We start from the raw sequence: 21,067 nt of genomic DNA, 5'->3' as shown, positions 1-21,067 counted from the left end.
CAGAAATTGGAAAATTGCTCCAACTAAGCTATTTTCATGGTCTCTAAAGAATGGAAGATATGAACGTACTTTTTTTTCTGCTGAAAGAAGAGAGTCTAATCTTTCTTTTGGTGGGTTCCAGGTTTATATAGCAATAGAACAGAATTTTCTGTGGGCCTTGCAAAATCAGTCAAAACCCAGTGAAACGGCCGGGAGCAAAGGGCCTTGCTCGAGTGAAAATGGCTGGGAGTGAAAGAGTTAATAATCTGCATTTTATATGTTGATTAGGAGTTCTTTTGTTTTCACAGCTATCAGGAGCTATATGTAGTACATTAAACCTGTGCTTTATTCTTCATATACCTGAAGTGTGACACATAAATAAGTCACAGACTCACAGGAAACATATGTACACAATAAATAATGACGTGCACCAACCAAAAATATGACAAGAATTGTTAAAAAGCTGGCAGATTTTGGCCAACTGGGTCACCGGTTCGATTCCTAACACACACATTCTTGTCTCGGTGGTTCTTACATATTTTTTATTCAATCGCTGGTTGACCTCCAGCCCCGTATTTTCAGCAATCTCCTCCCATGAATTGCTTGCCATTTGGCAATCTTCATAATGTCGTGACGAGACATTGTAGAAAATGTCGTACTTGCTCTTCGTCGATAGTCTCATTGGCTCGGTCCATTTTTGCGTGTAGCAAAGTAATATTTGACAATGGCGTTGATTTCGAGCTGAACCTGAAACAACAAGTCTGAGCGGACCAATCACAGTCCATTTCCACCACGTCACACGCGTTGACGCGACATGAAGTCAGAACATTTTGAAGGAACAAGAGAGGCTACGGCAGAGGGTCGTAAATCGGGTCTTCCTTGACATTGCAGGTCTGCCGCGGAAGCATACCTCAGCCTTTATGATGAATCTGCCTCCGGTTAGAACCCGATTGGTCAAATCTCCTCAGAATAATGTTCTTCGGGACTTTTGTCCTCCTCTGACCCACTTTCAATTAGGAATTCCGACTCGTGGCACGAGCAAGTCGACGAATCTCAACTGCCGTTTTCCCGCAAGTCAAATGCCCTCTGCCGGAATCCTTACCTTTGATGACGTCATCGGTTTGAACCATGCAGAGGCAAAAAATTGATTTATTACACAATTTTAATAGTTACGGATCCGTGCAAGTCTTGATCATTGATTTTTGAACACTCTTTGACAAGATCCAAACATTTAACTCATGTGGGGGGAAAAACGGGATCACTCTGTTGCATTTCTCATCGTTTAACACTAGCTGAAGTGAGTCACTGAATTGGTGCTTCTCCATGTGCTCAAGAGTTAAACCATTACAACATGTTGAAATCAATGTGGGAATCTTCAGTATGTTGTTTTACATAGATGAAGATGAAAAAATAACCAATGTGAGGAATTGAGCTTCAGTAGCGTAAACTACATTTATATATTAAGGTAATGACAATATATCGGATGGTGATATATCACCTTATGGTCTCCCCAAAGGAAGCAGTAGGTTGCTAGCCACAATAATGTCTATTACCTCATAGGTTGCCATTGACGTCTAAGTGATTGAAACTTTTGAATTGGTGTCCACAAGTTTTCTTTTCCCCTTCATCCTGTCAGAACGCTAGAGGCTGGTTCGGCAACGTCAAAGAGTTCTCTTTCTTCTCAGGGCCAGAGGTAGGTTGGGATGCGTCAAATTCATTCCGTTACGTTTACTTTTCGACTAACTTTTGAAGAAAAATGTACTTGTCTGAGTAGTTTCACCACGCCATCCATTTGACTATTTCTTGAGTCGAAGAAAAAATGCTACTCTTACTCTGCTAATATGGCCTAAGTTAGTCGTTTGTTACTTTACCAAAAGTAGGTGGCCAAAATTGTACTCAAGTCAGAGTAGCATTACTTCCAAATAATATTGCTTCAGTAAAAGTAGTCCTCTAAAAATATTCACTTAAGTAAAAAAGTACTTGGTGAAGAGAATACTCAAGTACTGAAGAATTATCCTTTTTACTATGACTCATGACTATTTAAAATCATGTCATCAGAGTAGCGTTTTTTTCATTGTAATTATGATATTATGACTTTATTCTTGTTCGTCATAAAATTAACATGGACATCTGTCCAGGTAAATGTAAAGCATCATCATCATCTTTGAAATTGTCCTGCTGTGATCAGGACCTATTTTCCTTTACCATTAGGAATACTTGTTTAGTGGATGAAACATTTCCAGTGTATTTTTTTCAGGTTTTGGTGGATTGTTTGGTGATTTTCGATCTTTTATTTCAGGTCAGGGTTTTACTGTTCTCGTACAAAACAACATTTAATCCTCTTTTATACATGAAGATGTGAAATCGATCCATGTTTGATCAAAATAGGCAAAAAATTTCAAGTGTACGTGTGACATTTTTCTTTTTAATTTGTGAAAAACATAAGTTAAACTTTCAAAGGGCCCTAATTGAACTTATTGGCTGCCATTGACGGTGGTGAAAGTCCAATCCTTTTGGTCAGCCCCTCCCAGTCCAAATGGATTGGATGTCTACTCGTGACAAACATATTTCAATGCAGGTCAGAAAAAAAAAAAAGTCAGCATTTTGGTGGGAGCATCGTAGACCTTCTCCTTGAACTCCACCTGCCAATAGCGGCGTCGCAGCAAAACACCCGACCTCAGCTGGTGAACCTCCTCAAATTGTGAGTGGGGCCGCTTTTGTCCGTAGCGCCAACACCCGATGCTTTTGAGGTCGTCGGACAGTAGGTAGGTCCCGACTAAATCGGAAGGAGATCAAATGGGCTCAACGTCTTGTGATAACAAATATTTGGAATGACTCACCCTTCTTGACGTGAGGGATCAAGCGTTCTTAGTCCGACTAGTCAAAGCTAAAGAAAGACACAAAGAATCAGAATTGAACATGAATAAACACCAGGGTTTCCCCTACACATAAAAGACTGAGGCGTGCCGTCACGTGTTGCAAATGAGATTTGTTTGGGGGGAAAAATTTAAAGATATATTCCAATTCATAATTTGGATAATTGAACAAATGTCTATATGAATATATATAGCTAAATAATCACGCACTATTTGCCGTAAGTCATCTGAAATAGCACGTCAAATACAAATTGTTCCTTTACACTTTTTATTTTGAAAATCACATCATTTCTCCTGTTGTAAACTTGTTGTAAACAACTCCGCGGAGTTGGAAATCGGGAAAAAAAAAAATCCACAGAAAGGTATTTCAATTTAATGAATGTAATTTCGGTATTTAAGCCTTTCTCTATTGTGTCCGGACTCCCACTTCGGTCCTCTTCGCAAGCCCGCCTATAGAGGCTATCCTCGGCTTGGCATCGGACGGCCATGTGCGCCGACGTTGGTCGGTTTGTCCACTGAGAATGCTCTATTTTCGGCGTTCATTCCCCTCTGCGTCCCCGGCGACAAGCACCGCCTGCCAGCCGGGGCCGCAGCAGAACGACGAGCCGAAACTTGCTCGCCACGGGGGGCTGGACAATCGGTAAGGACAATCACCCCCGCTGCCTTGTGTGACACAAGCCGGGGTAGTTTTGTATGATTTTTCATTTTTGAAATGCGAGAAAGAGACTTGACAGTGCCGCTCGGCTCGGGTTAGCATGTCGCCTAGCTGTCACGCCTTCTGGTTTTTTTAGGCTCTTTTCTCTGTCTCCAAAGCTGGGACAGGGAAATGACAAAAGCCGGACTAAGTCCGGTGGCATATAATACCGTTCGGGAGGTTTAAGAAGTCGGCAGTTTTGACCATTATGCAGTAGTTTAGCCCTGCAGTACTGAGTAAATGCATTTTTATTATTTCATATTCCATTTAGCACAAGACTGTTATTTGTCATGACGATACCATTTATCTAGCAATTGGGGAAAATAGTTAATTAAAACAAATTTCCTGTAAAAATATTGGAGTAGACAGATAAAAAAAATAATGAAATTTTGTTGCTATCTTTTGCATTTTCCTCGTTCTAGCTCTTCCCCCTCAATGGACGGAGTTCTAACACAGCTGAAATCGTTACTCTGCTGACGTCACCACCCAGCTCTAGGCGCTAGAATGACAGGCGTGGCTAAACAGCAGATTGAAAGACTCATTTGTCGTCATCTGTGCTTTGCCAAATTGTTGTATATAGTCAAATCGTCTCAACATATTACAAGATATCAAACAATATATTTCCAATAATTATGAACGGTGGCCAAGTGGTAAGCCCATCCGCCTCACAATTCTGATATCAAGGGATCAATCCTGGGCTCCGTCCTTCCTGTGTAGAGTTTGCATCTTCTCCCTGTGCCTGCGTGGGTTTTCTCCGGGGACTCCCGATTTCCTCCCACATCCCAAAACCATGCGTGGTAGGCTGATTGAAGACTCTAAATTGTCCATAGGTATGAGTGTGCGCGTGATTGGTTGTTTTTCTCAGTGTGCCCTGCGATTGGATGGCAACCAATTCAGGGTGTACCCTGCCTACTGCCCGTAGTTCGCTAGAATAGGCTCCGGTACCTCCGCGACCCTCGTGAGGATATGCGGCATGGAAAATGAATGAATGAATAATAAAGCTATTTAAGATTTTTTTTTATCATGTCACAGGCACTTTAACCCTTTAACACCGAACGTGTCGGCTGCGATACTTTACCCATATCATATTTGAAGCCTCGGCACGCTGTAGTTACGTCACCCACGTGCAACTGCCTGGTCACATTTGAAAGTGCGGAAGTTGAGGTCCATGTCAGTTTTGACTTCAAGTAAAACAGGAGATAATGTCATTTGAGTTTTACTGCACACATAAGTAGGCATTCAAACGCTGCAAGGACCATATTTCCATCTTTTCTTGTCCTTTTTCCAAACCGAAAGCACCACCAAAGAGCCGTTGTGGGGTCAAGAAGGACGGACGTAACATGAAAAAATTGCCGAGTGAGGCGACGGTCGGTTGCGGAATGAATAAAAAAATAAATTTAGCGCAAGCTTATGCATTATTTCCTCAACTTATTCTCCAAACCCTTTTTATAATAGATATAAAAATGTTAGATGATACACACACAGACACACACATATATGTATGTACAGTGGGAAGAACAAGTATTTGATACACTGCCGATTTTGCTGGTTTTCCCACTTGCAAAGCATGTCGAGGTCTGTAATTTGTATCATAAGTTCTCTTCAACTGTGAGGGTCGTAATCAAATTCAAAAGAACAGAAAATCACGTTGTATGATTTTTAAATAATAAATTTGCATTTAATTCCATGAAATAAGTATTTGATACATCACAAAAATCCAACTTAATATTTGGTACAAAAACCTTTGTTTGCTATCACAGATACCAAAAGTTTCCTGCAGTCCTTGACAAGGTTTGCACACACTGCAGTAGGGATTTTGGCCAACTCCTCCATGCAGATCTTCTCCCGAGCCTTCAGGTTTCGGGGCTGCTGCCTGGCAACACGGACTTTCAGCTCCCTCCATAGATTTTTTATCGGGTTCAGATCTGATGACTGGCTAGGCCACTCCAGGACCTTAAGATGCTTCTTACGGAACCACTCTTTAAATGCCTTGGCTGTGGGCTTTGGGTCGTTGTCATGCTGGAAGACCCAGCCACGACCCATCTTTAGGGCTCTCACTGAAGGAAGGAGGTTGTCAGCCAAGATCTGGCGATTCATAGCCTCATCCATCCTCCCCTCAATACGGTGCAGTCATCCTGTACAGAGAAGCAGCCCCAATAAATGATGTTTCCTCCTCCATGTTTCACAGTTGGGATGGTGTTCTTGGGGTTGTACTCATCCTTCTTTTCCCTCCAAACACGATGAGCCGGGTTTAGACCAAAAAGTTCCATTTTGGTCTTGTCCGACCACATGACCGTCTCCCATTGCTCCTCCGGATCATCCAGATGGTCAGTGGCAAACTTCAGACGTGTCTGGACATGCACTGCCTTCAGCAGCGGGACCTTGCGTGCGCTGTAGGATTTTAATCCATGACGGCGTAATGTGTTTCCGATGTGGTTCCAGCTCTCTTCAGGTCATTGACCAGGTCCTGCCATGTAGTTCTGGGCTGATCCCTCACCTTCCTCATGATCAGTGATGCCCCACGAGGTGAGATCTTGCACGGAGCCCCAGAACGAGGCAGATTGACCGTCAACTTGAACTTCTTCCATTTTCTAATAATCGCTCCAACAGTTGTTACCTTCTCACCAAGCTGCTTGCTAATTTTCCTGTAGCCCATCTCAGCCTTGTGCAGGTCTATTATTTTATCCCTGATGTCCTTACACAGCTGTTTGGTCTTGGCCATTGTGGAGAGGTTGGAGTTTGTTTGTTTGAGCATGTGAACAGGTGTCTTTTATACAGGTAACAAGTTCAAACAGGTGCAGTTACTTCCGGTAATGAGTGGAGAACAGGAGGGGTTGTTAAAAAAGAACTAAGAGCCGAAATATTTACTAGTTGGTAATGTATCAAATACTTATTTCATGCAGTTAAATACAAATTTATTATTTAAAAATTATACAGTGTGATTTTCTGGATTTTTGTATTAGATTCCGTCCCTCACAGTTGAAGAGAATTTATGATACAAATTACAGACCTCTACATGGCTTGCAAGTGGGAAAACCAGCACAATCGGCAGTGTATCAAATACTTGTTATCCCCACTGTATATACATATATATATATATATTAGGGCTGTCAAAATTAACGCGTTAACGTGCAGTAATAAATTTTTTTAATTAATCACGTTAAAATAGTTGACGCAATTAACACATGCACGGGACGACCTACTCTTGCATTGCCGCAAACAGACTAAAATGGCGCCGTTTTATGTATATTGAGAGTAAAGAGGCAGAGACAAGTGAGTGGAGTAAACTCCTGTACAAAGAGCCGGCTCTTTGAAGTGAACGATGAGTGCCGCCCATTCGTCAGAACACCGGCTCTCTCATTTTTCCTCTCTCTCTCGCGCTCTCTCCCTCTCTCTCTCTAATTTCACGTGTCTGAAGCGAGGTTTGGCAGTGGTTTAGCTGCTTTACACAGAGAGACACGAAGAGAAAGGGGAGGGCCGAGGGGCTTGGTGCTAGGTACGCTGAGCACATGTCTGTCTGCGCAGCCACAGACAGACACAGGAGGAGGAAAGGACGACACACGAACGAGGTTTGTATGTATGCTAAGAATAGTGTCAGCAATATAACCCCATATGTATGCCTTCAAGAGAGGGGCTGCGCTACTTATTGGCATATGCGTTGGCATCTCTTCCACAACAATTATAACTATTGTGGTGAGCGACGTGGGGAAAAATGACAGGAGATCAACTTTTTCTAAACACCCTGTGTTGAACATAACGCAGAGAAGATATACCATTTGCAGCCACCACTGACATTCATTTTGCCCAAATTTAACAAATATATTAAAACGAAAACATACAGAGGGGTTTTACTTTTAATATAAAATTACTATAACTTGTACTCACATTTACCTCTTATTAAGAATTACAAGACTTTCTATCCGTGGATCTCTTTCACAGAAAAATTGTTAATGTTAATGCCGTCTTGTGGATTTATTGTTATAATAAACAAATACAGTACTTATGTACAGTATGGTGTTATGGTGTTATGGTGTTATACTTATATAGCGCTTTTCCACCTTTTGTTGAATGTATACAGTATATCCGTGTTGTCTTATATGTTCCAAAAATAATTTACAGAAAAATATGGCATATTTTAGAAATGGTTTGAATTGCGATTAATTCCGATTAATTATGATTAATCAATTTTTAAGCTGTAATTACCTCGATTCAATTTTTTAATCGTTTGACAGCCCTAATATATATATATATATATATATATATATGTTTATTTTCCATATTTTGCGCTGTATATAACCTATTTTGACCATAGTATGTGTAAAGGCCAAAAACGCCTATGACCATAACTGCTGTTTGTGTTGAATTATCAAACGTAAAACTATTCAGTCTTAGTTTATCCTAACAAGTTGAATAAATATTATCAAGCTTCAAAACGAGCATGTTTGGTTGTCAATGGGACGAAGGCATTACAAATTTTCACAAAAGATTTTGAGATTTTTTTGTCTTTTTGGGTCCAAAATGTTGATTATAATTGGTCAGTCAAGAAAACAACAGTTTGGACTTGAAGATTATGGTGTCCAGAAAAAAGGACCCAAGGACCATCCCATCCCGATATACTGTAAAGGCAACATTAAATGCATGCAAATTCGGCCAAAAAAGGCTTAGGTTTTAAAGGGTTAAGTTACGGTGTTGAAAAAGGTTTGTTTATAACTTGGCATACTCCTCGTCCCAAAAATTACAAAGCAGATAGCGAATTTGCATAGAAATAGGTATTTTTCATCTCATTGAAACAAATATATTTTTATATCAGTTTGCACTAGGGACTAACTCGAAAACAATCAAAAAAGTAACTCCCTCAAAAACACTTCAGTTTTGACTTAAATTGAATTGGCTAATCTTTGAAAGACCTGAGGAACCGGTTGGGGACAATCTGGTAGCACGCATCACATTGACTATATATGGGCCACCTATTGCTGATTTCCTTCATGAAAGAGCCCTCAAATTGTTTTTTAAAAATCAAGTGCAGGCAGGATGCAAATTTTGCAAATAGATCTTGGCTGTGGGTCGTCTTGGAAAAAAATAAATGTTTTAAAAAAAGAAAAAATCCTATTTGTCATGATATGAAAACATTTCGCCACGGCACGCTGTCTGAATCCGATGCAGCCCGCCACCACCACAGCTTCAAAAAATCCTAGGGGAAACCCTGAACACTCAGACAAGCAACATTGTTTTGATCCTACCTGACAATGTTCAGGCGATAGCTGAGATCCCACTGGACGTCCAATAAGACCCTCTCTCCTTCATATCCTATTTGATTTTCCGTCAGGTATAGCTATTTAAGATGGGAGGGGTTTAACTTGAGCGCCTCGGTCAAAAAAACACATCCTTTATTGGTGATCTTGCACGATGACAGCCTAAAGCAAATGATACAACTGCCTGAAGTCAGGAAGGGAACCTGAAAGATTACCAACGGGAGGAGCTCCTTACTCGAGGGACTCTAAGATGCAGTGTGGACTGGCCAGTCCTTTCGAAAGGATCTCCACCCCTTCGTCCGACAGATCGTTCTCGTACAGGATCAGATGCTTCAGGTTGGATGAAGAGCGTAGAACGGAAGCCAGCGGGCGACAGCTGCCTTTTTCCAGGTTACAATCATGTAGACTGGAGAAGACAGGCAGGAGGAAGACGTGAGGGCAAGTGAAAAATAACGTCTGCTGACTTTAGTATGCTGCCTTGAATCATAAAAATATATTATAAAATGAATCTGAAAAAAACTAATGGTTTTATCGAAGGGCTTAGATTTGCATTGGGACGATGGGGACAAAACACGACCAACTTTTCAGGATGCTCAAATTGTCCCCATCAACTTTTAAGCAACCTTATTTGCATTATATAATGTGTTCAGTTATATAGCTCATTTAGATTGTCTTCCCATATATTGAAACGATGGAATTGACCCTACCATTATTAAGTGAATTATTTTTTATGATCATCAGGCTTACATTTACCCCCTTTTCACTTGCTAATGAGCCAGTCCGTGTTTTTCTCCTCAAACGCACGTTTGATTTGCTGATTATTCCCACCTCCCACCCTCATTCTCTCACAGTACAAAATTATGTTCCATGTAAGTGGAAGAATCTGACAGATTAATCTGTTAATTAGCCTTGAAAACTCAAAACAAGATGAAGAAAATTATTCGACTAGATTGAAGAAAAATGATCAGATTAACACATTGTACTGTAAATTTGCAGTGTGTAATTTAGTATACATCAATACAGATTTATTTTGCATTTATCATTTAGCCTATCAATTAAATAGCTTGTTATTGGTGAGAAATGCAGCCCTGACTGCAGTTCACGCAGTCTGCTTGGTCTTATGATGATGTCCCGTCCCAAGCAAATAGTGTACCTGCAGGTTGTGCTGTTATATCTTCCCTACCAATATTGAAACCAAACCTACGCCTTTGGTTTTCTCGATATGATGTATTGTATTTTCTTGTGATGATGTCAACAACAGGAACGCTCATGTGCTGGCTGTGACGGTCTTTATTCGTTTTGGATGTCGTCAACAAGAATGTTCGTCTCGTACCAGCACATTCAGTGAATCGTTCTTTTTGCTAATAACAGCAGTGATTCTATTGATTGGTCGACCAGAACCACAGAAGATTATGAACAGGAGGAGCTCCTTACTTGAGGGACTCTAATTTGCAGTGCGTACTGGCCAGTCCTTTAGAGAGGATCTCTACCCCCTCGTCAGAGAGACTGGCCTCGCTCAGGTCCAGATGCTTCAGGTTGGATGGAGTGCTGAGAACGGAAGCCAGCGGGTGACAGCTGCCTTTTCTGAGCTTACAATTCCATAGACTGGAGCACACAGACAGAAGGAAGACGTGAGCTAAACATCAGGCCTGCTGACTTGAGTCCGCTGCCTTGAATAATAATAAGAGATTTTAATTCAAGATGACAAATAAACAAAAGAGCAAATTACAAAACAAATCAGAAAAAAACAAATCGTTTGATTGATGTGACGTATTGTATTATGTAGTGATGACGTCACCAACAGGATGCGCTGCTTCGGTCTTCATTTGTTTTAAATGTCATCAACACGGACGTTCGTCTGGTACGACCACGATGAGTGAATCGTTCATTATGCTAATAACAGCAGTGATTCAATTGATTGGTTGAACGAAACCACAGACGATGAAGAATAGTAGGAGGTCCTTACTCGAGGACCTGTAAGATGCAGTGTGGGCTGGCCAGTCCTTTTGAGAGGATCTTCACTCCCACATCCGACAGATGGTTGCCGCCCAGGATCAGCTCTTGAAGACGGGAGGGGTTTAACTGGAGAGCCTCAGCCAAAAAAGCGCACCCTCGCTTCGTGATTCCGCAGTTTATCAGCCTGCAACAAATGTTTTTACCTGGTTAAAGCTGTGAAGGTTCTACTGAAAGTAACGTTTTGTCTGCCTTTTCCTTGGATAACAACAGAAGTGATTCTATTGATTGTTTGACTGCAACCACAGAAGATTACAAACAGGAGGAGCTCATTACATGAGGAACTCTAAGATGCAGTGTGGGCTGGCCAGTCCTTTCGAGAGGATCTCCACACCTTCGTACGACAGATCGTTCCCGCTCAGGTCCAGATGCCTCAGGTTGGATGGAGAGCTGAGAACGGAAGCCAGCAGGTGACAGCTGCGTTTGTCCAGGTGACAAAACCTTCGACTGGAGAACAAAGGCAGGAGGAAAACGTGAGGGTGAGCGAAACATAACGCCTGCTAATTTTAGTACGCTGTCTTGAATCCTAATAATAAATTATATTTCAAGATGAGGAATAAAAGAGAGCAAATCACAAAACCCAATGACAAATCTGAAAAGTAAACGTTTTTGCGATATTATGTCACACTCATGAACAGGCTGTGAAGCAGTCTTCATTTAAAGTATTTTGGATGTCGTCAACAAGGACGTTTGTCTCGTACGACCACGATGAGTGAATCCTTTTTTTTTTTATTCAAGATCAAACCTTTGAATTAACCCGAGTTTCGACGCATTTGACATTCTTAAAGATTCTGTATTTTCCAGTGTTTAAGGATGAACCTTAGGTCAACATTTTCTTTGTTGTCATACAGATATCAAAGACTTAGTTGGGAGAATAATATACATTGAAATTAGTGCTGGCTAGCAATTAAATTAAATTAAATGGAAGCGAACCTAAGTGTTCCAAAAACATCTTTGGGAGTTAATTCGTTCATTGTTGGGTTCTGTGAGATGCAATTGTTTTGGGCTTTTGTTGTTGTTGTGTGTTTTGTAATTTGCAGTTGTTTTGTTTTTTGTTTGGTCGTCGTGTTTGGTGACTGGTATCGCTTGTTTGGGGATTTGCCATTGTGCTTTCTGATTTTTGACGTATTTCGAAGGACTTTAGAGGACTTACACGGATTCTTGAGAAGCCTTGACCACCACCAACAGCTTCTTGAGCCCCAAAGGCGATGGGTTGTATTTAGACAGGTCAAAGGACTTCATGGTTTCGTCGTCTGTCATTAAGAAAAAAGCCAGGGCAGACCACATGTCATTTTGCATGTTGTCCCAGTCAATATATTTTGACTCTATTTTCCTCTGGACCTGCTTCAGCAAGGAGTCGTCCTTCAGCTCATTTAAGCAGGAGAACAAGTTGATATTCTTCTCCGGAGGGTTCCGTTTTATCCTTTCCTTGATCAACTTGACTGTCCATGACTTGCTTTGCCTGCAGCCCTGGGGAGCCTTCAGCAGTTCCCCCACTAGTTCTTGGTTGCACGGCAAGGAAATGCCAAAGAGGAAACGGAGGAACAGGTCCAGATTTCCTCCACTCTCTGAGGCTCTCTTCAGGGCAAACCAGTGGATCTCAGTGATTTTCCAACCACCTTCATCGTCATCTTCTGATTCTGTTTCAACTTCTTCCTCTGTACCTTTTCCTTCATCTTCTGATTCCCTTTCAACTTCTTCCTCTGATTCTGGTTCTTCTGATTCTTCCTCTTGGAAAATACCCTCCAGTGCCAGCTCTGAATCAGCCAGAATGTTCTTGTTGTCGAGGAAGAGGCAAATCATCACGTGGAATGCGGCCAGATACTCCTGGACGGTCAGGTGGATGAACTGAAACATCTTGCTCGGTTGGTTTCTTTTGAGCGGACGTACCTCCTTAAACACCTTGGTGAATATTCCACAATGTTTGGCGGCTTGGCTGTAATCAAAGCCACTGTCCGTCAGGTCGTTTTCGTAGAAGATTTGACTCTTGTTCATGGTGTGGTGAAAGGCCAGCTTCGCTAGCGCTTTCAGGTCATGGATGTAGTCTGTCATCTGTCTCTCCTCTGAGCTTTTCAGTTGGTGCAACACATACCGTGAGTACATGCCGGTCAGCGTCGTAGGAAACTCTTCCCCCTTTCCTTTCAAATCCAAATGATCCTGAAGAACTTTGGCGGTGAGCCAGCAGAAGATGGGCATGCGGCACATGATGAAGATGGTGCGAGTTTTCCGGATGTGCTCAATGACATGCTCCTCATTTGGGAACTTTTTCATGAAGTACTCTAGCCTCCGGGAATAGCTGAATCCTCTCACCTCGATACTGCTGTCGATGAGGTGCGAGGAGATATCGCGGGCCGTGGCGGGCCGCGTGGTTATCCAAACCCGGGCGCAGGGAAGGAGGTTCCTTTTGATGAGGTGCGCCAGGAGCATCTCCAGCGGGTAGGCCTCCGTCACGTTCATGTCTACTTTCATCTCATTCTTCAAGTCCATTTCGAAGTTGCACTCGTCCAGTCCGTCCAAGACAAACAAGATCTTGATCCGGCTGCTTTCGTAGTCCTGCTTCCCGGACATCTGCAGTTCGGCAAATATATTGTTCAGTGTCTCCTCGCTCATGTGCCTACTCTCGCAAATGTAGCGTCGGATCAGCTTGGCCAGCGTAAAATTTTTCCCTTTGTCCGTGTTCAACTCACGGAAGGTGAAGGGAAATATGAAGTGGACATCCTGATTGGTATTCCTGCTGGCCCAGTCGCACACAAACTTTTGAACTAAGAAGGTTTTCCCAATTCCCGCAAAGCCAATGGTGAGAAGTGTGCGTATCGGGCGGGTCTTCCCGTCATGGTTTTTGAAGATGCCGCACGGCAGGATAGACTGATTGTCCGCAGTTGCACGTGTCTCCATCTGAAGGACCTCGTGTCGCTCATCGGGGCTGACGTCGGCTCCGTAGGTGACGTCCAGCTCTGTGTAGACGTCCGCCAGAGGCTGTTTCTGCCAGAGCTCGATGTTGCCCTCATGAACAAAGCTGTATACACCCCGCAGTTTGTCTTGCAGGTCATCCTTGAATATGGCAATCTGAACATCATTGTGGACAGTGCCTGCAAAAAAGCAGCGGTGAAACCTTTTAGACAAAAAAACAACGCCCTTGTGCCAACCCAAGAGCACATGGACACCAGAGACATGAACAGAGAAACGTCACACCCAGAAAGAGAAGAAGCATTTTTGATGAAGGCTCTTCCTCAACTCGTAGTCCACCTAGCTTTTGTGCAAAATGTGCTTAAGAAGCAAAACATGCAATTTTTCAGAAAACTGATAAGGCTCCAATCGTTTTACAGGGTACAGGGAGCATGTGGGGGAGTGTTTCAGAATGGAGGCCCAACAAAATCTGTCCAACCTGAATTTCATACAGACTAGGTCGGGGTTTCAGGATAACTCATTTTTCCTCGTCTCACGGTTAACAGTTTTCAAGTCTCTGTGGTTCTAACACCAGAAGCTACTTTGGGGACTAACCTCTTATTTCCAGCATGTTGCGACGCAACATCTTGACCAAGTTCTTGTTGCCTATCTTCTCCAGAATCTTGATGGTCTCATCCAGAGTGTTCTTGCCGTGCTTGATCACCAGCTTGTCAGCAATGTACACACGGAGGGGCTTTTTATGTACCCTTTTAGGCAGGTCCGTGCAGAACTTGAAATGCTTGAAATCATCTTACCCAAGATCCATCAGCGTTTTCAAAAGAAGCTTCTTCTGCTCACTGTCCAGAGCCATCTTTCCTCCTGGTAAACCTGTGAACGAAGTGACCAACGATCGGGTTTATTAACTAGAGCCCGTAAACCATTTGAGTGATGTGACCAGTGGTGTTACTTGGGGCTCCAAGCAATAGATCTCTTGGGTCCCCGTCATTGCACGCTATAAAAAAAAAAGTTTTTTGCACACATGAATGCACAATGAATAAGTAAACCATGTTTAAGACCAGATCCAAAGAAATAGTTAGCGGACAATATTTTTATCAAACATGTTGATAACGCGGCAGCACGAGCGGGACTTTAAAATTTTTGCCGGACAACTCCACTGGGTTGTTACCAGGGAAATTATAACTATTAAAGGTGAGCAAGGCGCCAAGGTCCATGCTACAGGGAGAAAAATAGGGATTTCTGTGAGGTACAAATTATTCAAAAAACAAAATAAAAAAAAGATAATGAATGAATAAATTGGTAAAATATTGACTCACTGTCCGCCATTATTGCTACTTTTTCCCCACGGACTCTTAAGAGGACCCAATGAACGTGTTTGTCAAGTCGGGTCCTTGGATTCAAAGACTGCTCTTGAAAGGAAGCGGCATAGTCAAAGAACGCCCGTATCTTTTTCTTCTGGTGGTGTCACACGCTATTGTGTGGGATGTAAGATACTCTGCCAGTACCTCTGTTTAGCTGGTCATCTACAACTTGAATATCATTGCCCTTTTGGATGACTCTGTCCATGAAACCCTTGAAGTCCTCATAGAATTGAGGGTTCTTCTTGGGCTTCTGTTACAAACTAGTAATGTGCTGCTGCCCTATGCATCGGTTGTTGGCCATTGGCAGTTTGCCATTCTTAATAGGCAGTCTGATGCAGTGATAGCCGTTCACAAAGGTTGTTGTTTGCCCCACAGACTACATGAACCGCTAATCTTCTTGAGACATCTCTTCCTAGTCATCGTAGTTCCTCTCGGGAAAGTCATTGGGATATGGCTGAACAAGGAGCTCTCAATTTCTGTCACTGTGATCTCACTGCATAATGAGGTGTTTTGTTTTCACTGTCATAACATGCCCCGGGTCCATAAAAGTGTCAAAACATATTTGTCGCTCTTTCTTGATTAAATTCCCACCAGTACTAATAATGACCCAAATTCAGATTCGCCGGCCCCAGTGACGTAGGTGGCTTCTTGTGTGACAATGTTGTGTCAATCGTTGGGGAAAACTCAAGTTTTGTGTGGGGTTGTTGAATGTTAGAATTCTGCTATTGTGTTGGAAGTTTAAACTACAAAAGGAGGAAATAATAGTGGATTCATGCTACCATAAAAGGCCCGGCTCTCGGCTGACTTATATAATGGCCTATCCGTACACCGTTGTTTCAGGCTACCATTAAAGGTCCTGCAAGACTGCTTTCTTTGATGTTCCTGATGACTTCACCAATAAATTGTAGGAATCTTTGCCGAAGCCCATGGAAGTCATACAAAATATGAAATTTGGATCTCACAGCACCACTACTTAATTCGCTGATGTTATGCAACATATTTTTGCATTTCAAGTACATTTTTTGTTCAATTTTCACACTACTTTCTGTGGATGACAAAATGTTTGTCTTGCCATAATTTGACCTTTATGTCTTCATTAAATGATCAATCTTTTTCTCAGTGAAACGAATATATTTTCGTACATTCAACATCATTCGGAAGGGTCTTAGCTTTCATATGAGCCATTTCTGCAACCAACTGAATAATTAAAAGTCAGATTATTAGCAATTGTTTCGACAAAATGGATAAGCGACAAGATTTATGTCAGGGACTGTGCAGCGTGACGAGTTTTCGGAGATCAAATGTGTAATTGTGTTGGCGGCGTTAAAGGGTTAAACAACGGAATGTCCTTTGTCGATAGCTAAGATAGCCTCTGTCTATTCTATTTTTGTAGAAATTTTAGCATATTGTCCTCATTGGAAACATTTGTTTGGAATGTAATTTGTGGTTTATGGTTACACTGACTTGGGTTTTGTATTATTTTTGTTTTGGGAATGGCTTGAGGCGAGAGGGGAATTCTAACCAGTTTCCTTCCACTTCTTGACCCTCTCGTGTTGCTAGTCCCACCAACGTCTAATCTTTCATATTCGCTGATCACTTTCAGTTTTGGACTACTTTCGGCCAACACGGTGTCCATCTCGAGCTCCTCTTTTTTCACTTGTATTCCGGCTATTTCCACGCAACGCTGCTGCTTGGCTTCTAGTTCCAAACGTTGCAAATTCAGCTTCTTCGAGCTCTCGTTGCTGCCTTCTTCTTATTGCATTTGACACATGTGCAGCAGTCATCCGTGCTTTAGTTGCTTTCATAAAGTCTTTAATGTGTGCCATTTTAGGTTCAAACCAACTCTTTACAATATTTCTTTGTAAAGACATTTGAAGTCCTCAATACACTCATTTGAGATTCCATAGTGCACCAAATGCACCTTTTGTTCATCCTTCATCAAAGCTTCTATTACATTTATTCGATTAGACATATCTTTCATTCTTTGTCTTCTCAATCAAATGCTTCTTTGTCATTTTTTCTTCTCATCCATTCTCAGTTGGCCTACGACACCTTCCTTGTTCCAAACTTGTCAAATGACTTTCTTCCTTTCCTCCTTCCATCATGTTAACTGCTGAGTGCCTCATTTTATCGGAGTTCAAAGGTGCTTCTTTACAAAAGTCAACTTTCTTAAATAAACCAATGCAAAACAGCTTCTCATATACTGATGCCAAACTGCATGGATGAGTAAAAGTCTTGACGTAGTCAGCGCAGTCAAAGTTTAGGTTCTCTTTCATGTTCACTCAAACTTTAGCTACCTGTAGCCGAGCTAGCACATTAGCATTATTTAGCATTAGCTTCTGAAGTTATAGCTGTCTCTCTTTGCCATATTTATTGCGGGCATAGCTAATATTTGAGATTTTTAAAGTTTGTCTTCCCCTATAAGCTTAGCCTTGGCCAATTTGTGGCGCAAGCACTACTTAGCTAGTTCTTTTTTTTTTCCTAATAATGGTGCGATGAACCAACGCGTACCTTGAAGCCAGGCGAACGATGAGTTTTGGCGCAGAAGACGAGAGGACAACTTTGTCTTTGAACTTTGTAATGCTGCTGTAGTCTGCTGTTGAGCTGCTGTTAGTGATGCTGGTCAAAAAAGCTGTCACACTTCCACATCAGCTGGCTTTATCTGCCTGATGACTTGGAAGCATGCTGCTTTTGAACTGCTTACTTGAAAGCATGGTCATTTCTCTCTATGACTAATCATATGACACTGCTTAATTTGCTCCCTCACAATCAAATGAGCTAGTTGATGTTCATTTCACATCATTACACATCACGATTTATTGTCTCATAGCACTGTGTTTTGTCTGTTGTGTGAATACATGAGACGATTGTACTGTTTTCTTTACTGGCACGTGCATAGGGGTGGGGGCGCGAAGGGTGCTTGAGTACTGTTATGTACTCATATTTATATGTTCACTTGTATGCATTATGTACCCTTTTCTTCTCAGCAAAAGCAATGATACATTCAACATTTTGGTTAGTTTGAACATATACCATTTGGTGTCATAAGAGTTTGGATTTTTCACACTTCAGGACAACTTTAGAGAACGTACTGATTTTTGAGAAGCTTTCACCACCAACAACAGCTTCTCGAGCTCTAAAGGCAATGGGACGTATTTCCCCAGGTAAAAGGACTTCATGGTTTCGTCGTCTGTCAGTAAGAAGAAGGCCAGGGCAGACCACATTTCATTTGGCATTTTGTGCCATTTAAAACATAATGAACCGCATTTCTTCTGGAACTGCTTCAGCAAGGAGGCGTCCTTCAACTCATTTAAGCAGTAGAACAAGTTGATGTCCTTCTCCGGAGGGTTCCGTTTTATCCTTTCCTTGATCAACTTGACTGCCTTTAACTTGCTTTGCCTGCAGTCCTGAGGAGCCTTCAGCAGTTCCCCCAAGAGTTCCTGGTTGCATGGCAAGGAAAGGCCATAGAGGAAGCGGAGGAATGGAGGTCCAAGTTTCTTTCACTCTCTGAGGCTTTGTGGAGAGTTGACCGGTGGATCTCTGTGATTTAACACCGTATAATAATAATAATAATAACAGTTCATAGAGATTTTACTTATTTTTATTTATTTAATCTTTATTTTATCAGGCACTGTCATTGAGATTAATATCTCTTTTACAAGAGAGGCCTGAGCACGAAGAAACATTCACAAATGTGAGACAATACTAAATACACTAACAGAAACAGTTACAATAATCAGTAAAAACATCAGCCAAAAGAAATTTAAAATCCCCAAGGTGAATGATTGACTGTAGTTTAAGAGTAGATTGCAATTTGTTCCACTTAAGAGGAGTTCTGCCAACATTAGTGCATGTGAGTGGAATGTTTAGGGTTAAGTAGTTAGTCGATCGTGTTTTGTAGTTCCTGGATTTGAATGACAAGAGAGATGTGAAGTAGTTAGGAAGTTTGCACAGTAAAGCCTTATAGATGAATAACATGAGGTGGTTATTTCTTCTTGACTGTATTGAAGACCATCCAACGTTTTGATAAAGGGTACAATGATGAGTGCAGAAATGGTCATTACTTTCCACGCTCCACAACGGACCTGCGCGTACCCGTTGCATCCACACCATGGGAAGAAGAGCATTCAGCCGCTCTGCTCCCCGGCTTTGGAAGTCACTACCAGCCAACTTCAGGAACACAGATTCACTCCCCCTTTTTCAATCAAAACTCGCCTCTTCAGACTCGCATATCCATAGAAATCTTTCTTTGTGTTTTACTGTTCTGTTAATTACCGTATTTTTCAGATTTTAAGCAGGGATGAAAAAGGCTAGAATTTCTTGCCGGAACTCCCCGACGTGAAGGTCGCCACGGAGCCAGAAATTTTATTTATTTTTTCTTTCATTTTTTTCTTTGGGGGGGTGTAAAACCTCTTAAACTACTGAAATGCATAGAAAAATGTTTTAGCACTGTTATTTCTATAACATACAAAACATTTTCATTCAAAATTGTATTGTATTGTATTGTTTTCAATGATTTGCAAAATAAAAGTTAACAAAAACAGCAATAACCCCAACCTCCATCAACTAATTTTTATTTCCCCTCACATACTAAATGCCAAATCTCAATTTTAACTACTTAAGAACATAGGATATATATTAAAAATGAAGTTAATGTAAACATTTACTTTTTTTTTTTTTTTATAATAAAGATATAAGTAACTTACATTCAGAAAAATAAGTGCAAATGACCTATATTATGCAGAGTGAAATGGAATATATTTTGAAGATCATGCAAACATTGACTTTTTCAAATCATAAGGAAATGAATAAGTAGCCTAACATAAATGAACAAATGTAAGTCCAAAGTGCACATTGACCGCTAAGATGTTCTGAACCACCACATCAGACCAAAAAAAAAACTAAATATGATAAATAAGCCTCCTCAACTCTTTCATTGCTCTTAAAGATTTGATCCATTTTATATTGCATTGCCCTTTTATTGTCGCATCAATTCAAATGTTTTTTTGTTGTTGTTGTTGCAGAAAACATGAACATTTGAACCTATCAGAGCTAACTATCTCTGCTGATCAGATGTCAGTATGTCAGCCGATTTAACGGATAAATGAGTCCAGGCGTTTTGCTTTGTTGCACGCAATCGCACATTGACGTGACTCATCATCATCAGACTCGGATAACTGCAGCAGTTGGGGAAACCTCCATGCCGTCCGTGGAATAGAATAGAATAATAAATATTGGTGGAAATTGGTGAAAAATATTGGTGTTTTATTATGCTTGTTGTCAACACTTGTGTATGTAAATCTGATGTTGATAGATTGTTTTCTTCATGGAGATAAAATGCATGTGTGGCAGTTTTTTTTTTTTTTTACATAGCGTTTTGACAGTTGCCGTCAAATTTTCGGAATCAAAGCACCGTGTACCGGAAAAGCATTCCGGCCCTGAATCTTATCCCGGAACTGCGTTCTGGCCTTGAATCTTATACCGGAACTGCGTTCCTGACCGTTCTGGCCCACTTTCACCCCTGGATAAATTTTTTTTTTTAAATTTCAATTCAAAATTGTATTTTTTCACATATTTACAAAGTTCCATCCAAAACTCCATCTAATTTTTATATTTCCTCAAATCTAAAAGCAAAACCTCAATTTTGACTATTCAAGAACATAGGATGTACTTAAAAACTGAAGATAATGTAAACATGTTTTTTTCTAGAATGTAGATATAAGTAACATACATTTAAAAAAAAAAATAATGATTTACATTATGCACAGTAAAATGGAATATATTTTGAAGACAAAGCAAACATTAACTTTTATAATTAGAAGGAAATAAGTAGCCTTACATAAACGAACAAAAATAAGTTCAAAGTGCACATTAACATGGAAGATGTTCTGAACCACTCAAATAAAAAAAAAATTAAAAAAAATACACCTCGTCAAATCTTTCCTTCCTCTTAAAGATCTGATCCATTTTCCGTTGCATTGCTCCTTC

The 21,067-nt window shown here is 41.0% G+C and overlaps 1 protein-coding gene across 1 annotated transcript; it reads right to left on the bottom strand.

Annotated features, from left to right (window-relative positions):
* Window positions 1–2,350: 2,350 nt before the first annotated feature.
* On the bottom strand, window positions 2,351–19,192 carry LOC130927579 (NACHT, LRR and PYD domains-containing protein 3-like). Its single transcript, XM_057853521.1, has 13 exons — window positions 19,175–19,192; window positions 18,342–18,519; window positions 16,646–16,831; window positions 14,559–14,588; window positions 14,316–14,510; window positions 11,968–13,903; window positions 11,091–11,261; window positions 10,768–10,941; window positions 10,236–10,406; window positions 9,037–9,207; window positions 8,790–8,963; window positions 2,820–2,866; window positions 2,351–2,755 (listed from the first exon to the last, which is right to left on the bottom strand). Exons 1-11 carry the CDS (start codon window positions 19,190–19,192, stop codon window positions 8,882–8,884), a joined length of 3,312 nt encoding a protein of 1,103 aa, XP_057709504.1. The 3' UTR covers window positions 2,351–2,755; window positions 2,820–2,866; window positions 8,790–8,881.
* Between the last annotated feature and the right edge of the window lie 1,875 nt (window positions 19,193–21,067).

Source organism: Corythoichthys intestinalis, chromosome 1 (genome assembly GCF_030265065.1).
Source record: "Corythoichthys intestinalis isolate RoL2023-P3 chromosome 1, ASM3026506v1, whole genome shotgun sequence".
Lineage (NCBI taxonomy): Eukaryota > Metazoa > Chordata > Actinopteri > Syngnathiformes > Syngnathidae > Corythoichthys > Corythoichthys intestinalis.
The sequence above is the reverse complement of the archived record's forward strand: the minus strand, read 5'-3'. Positions and strand labels throughout refer to the sequence as shown.

What these genes read in the sequence shown, in the direction of transcription:
- LOC130927579 (XM_057853521.1), bottom strand. An exon ending in AGGAAAGATGGCTCTGGACA is followed by an intron (nt 14,511 to 14,558) that starts GTGAGCAGAAGA and finishes ATCTTGGGTAAG; the next exon opens with ATGATTTCAAGCATTTCAAG. An exon ending in TGCATCTTAGAGTTCCTCAT is followed by an intron (nt 10,942 to 11,090) that starts GTAATGAGCTCC and finishes CATTTGTTGCAG; the next exon opens with GCTGATAAACTGCGGAATCA.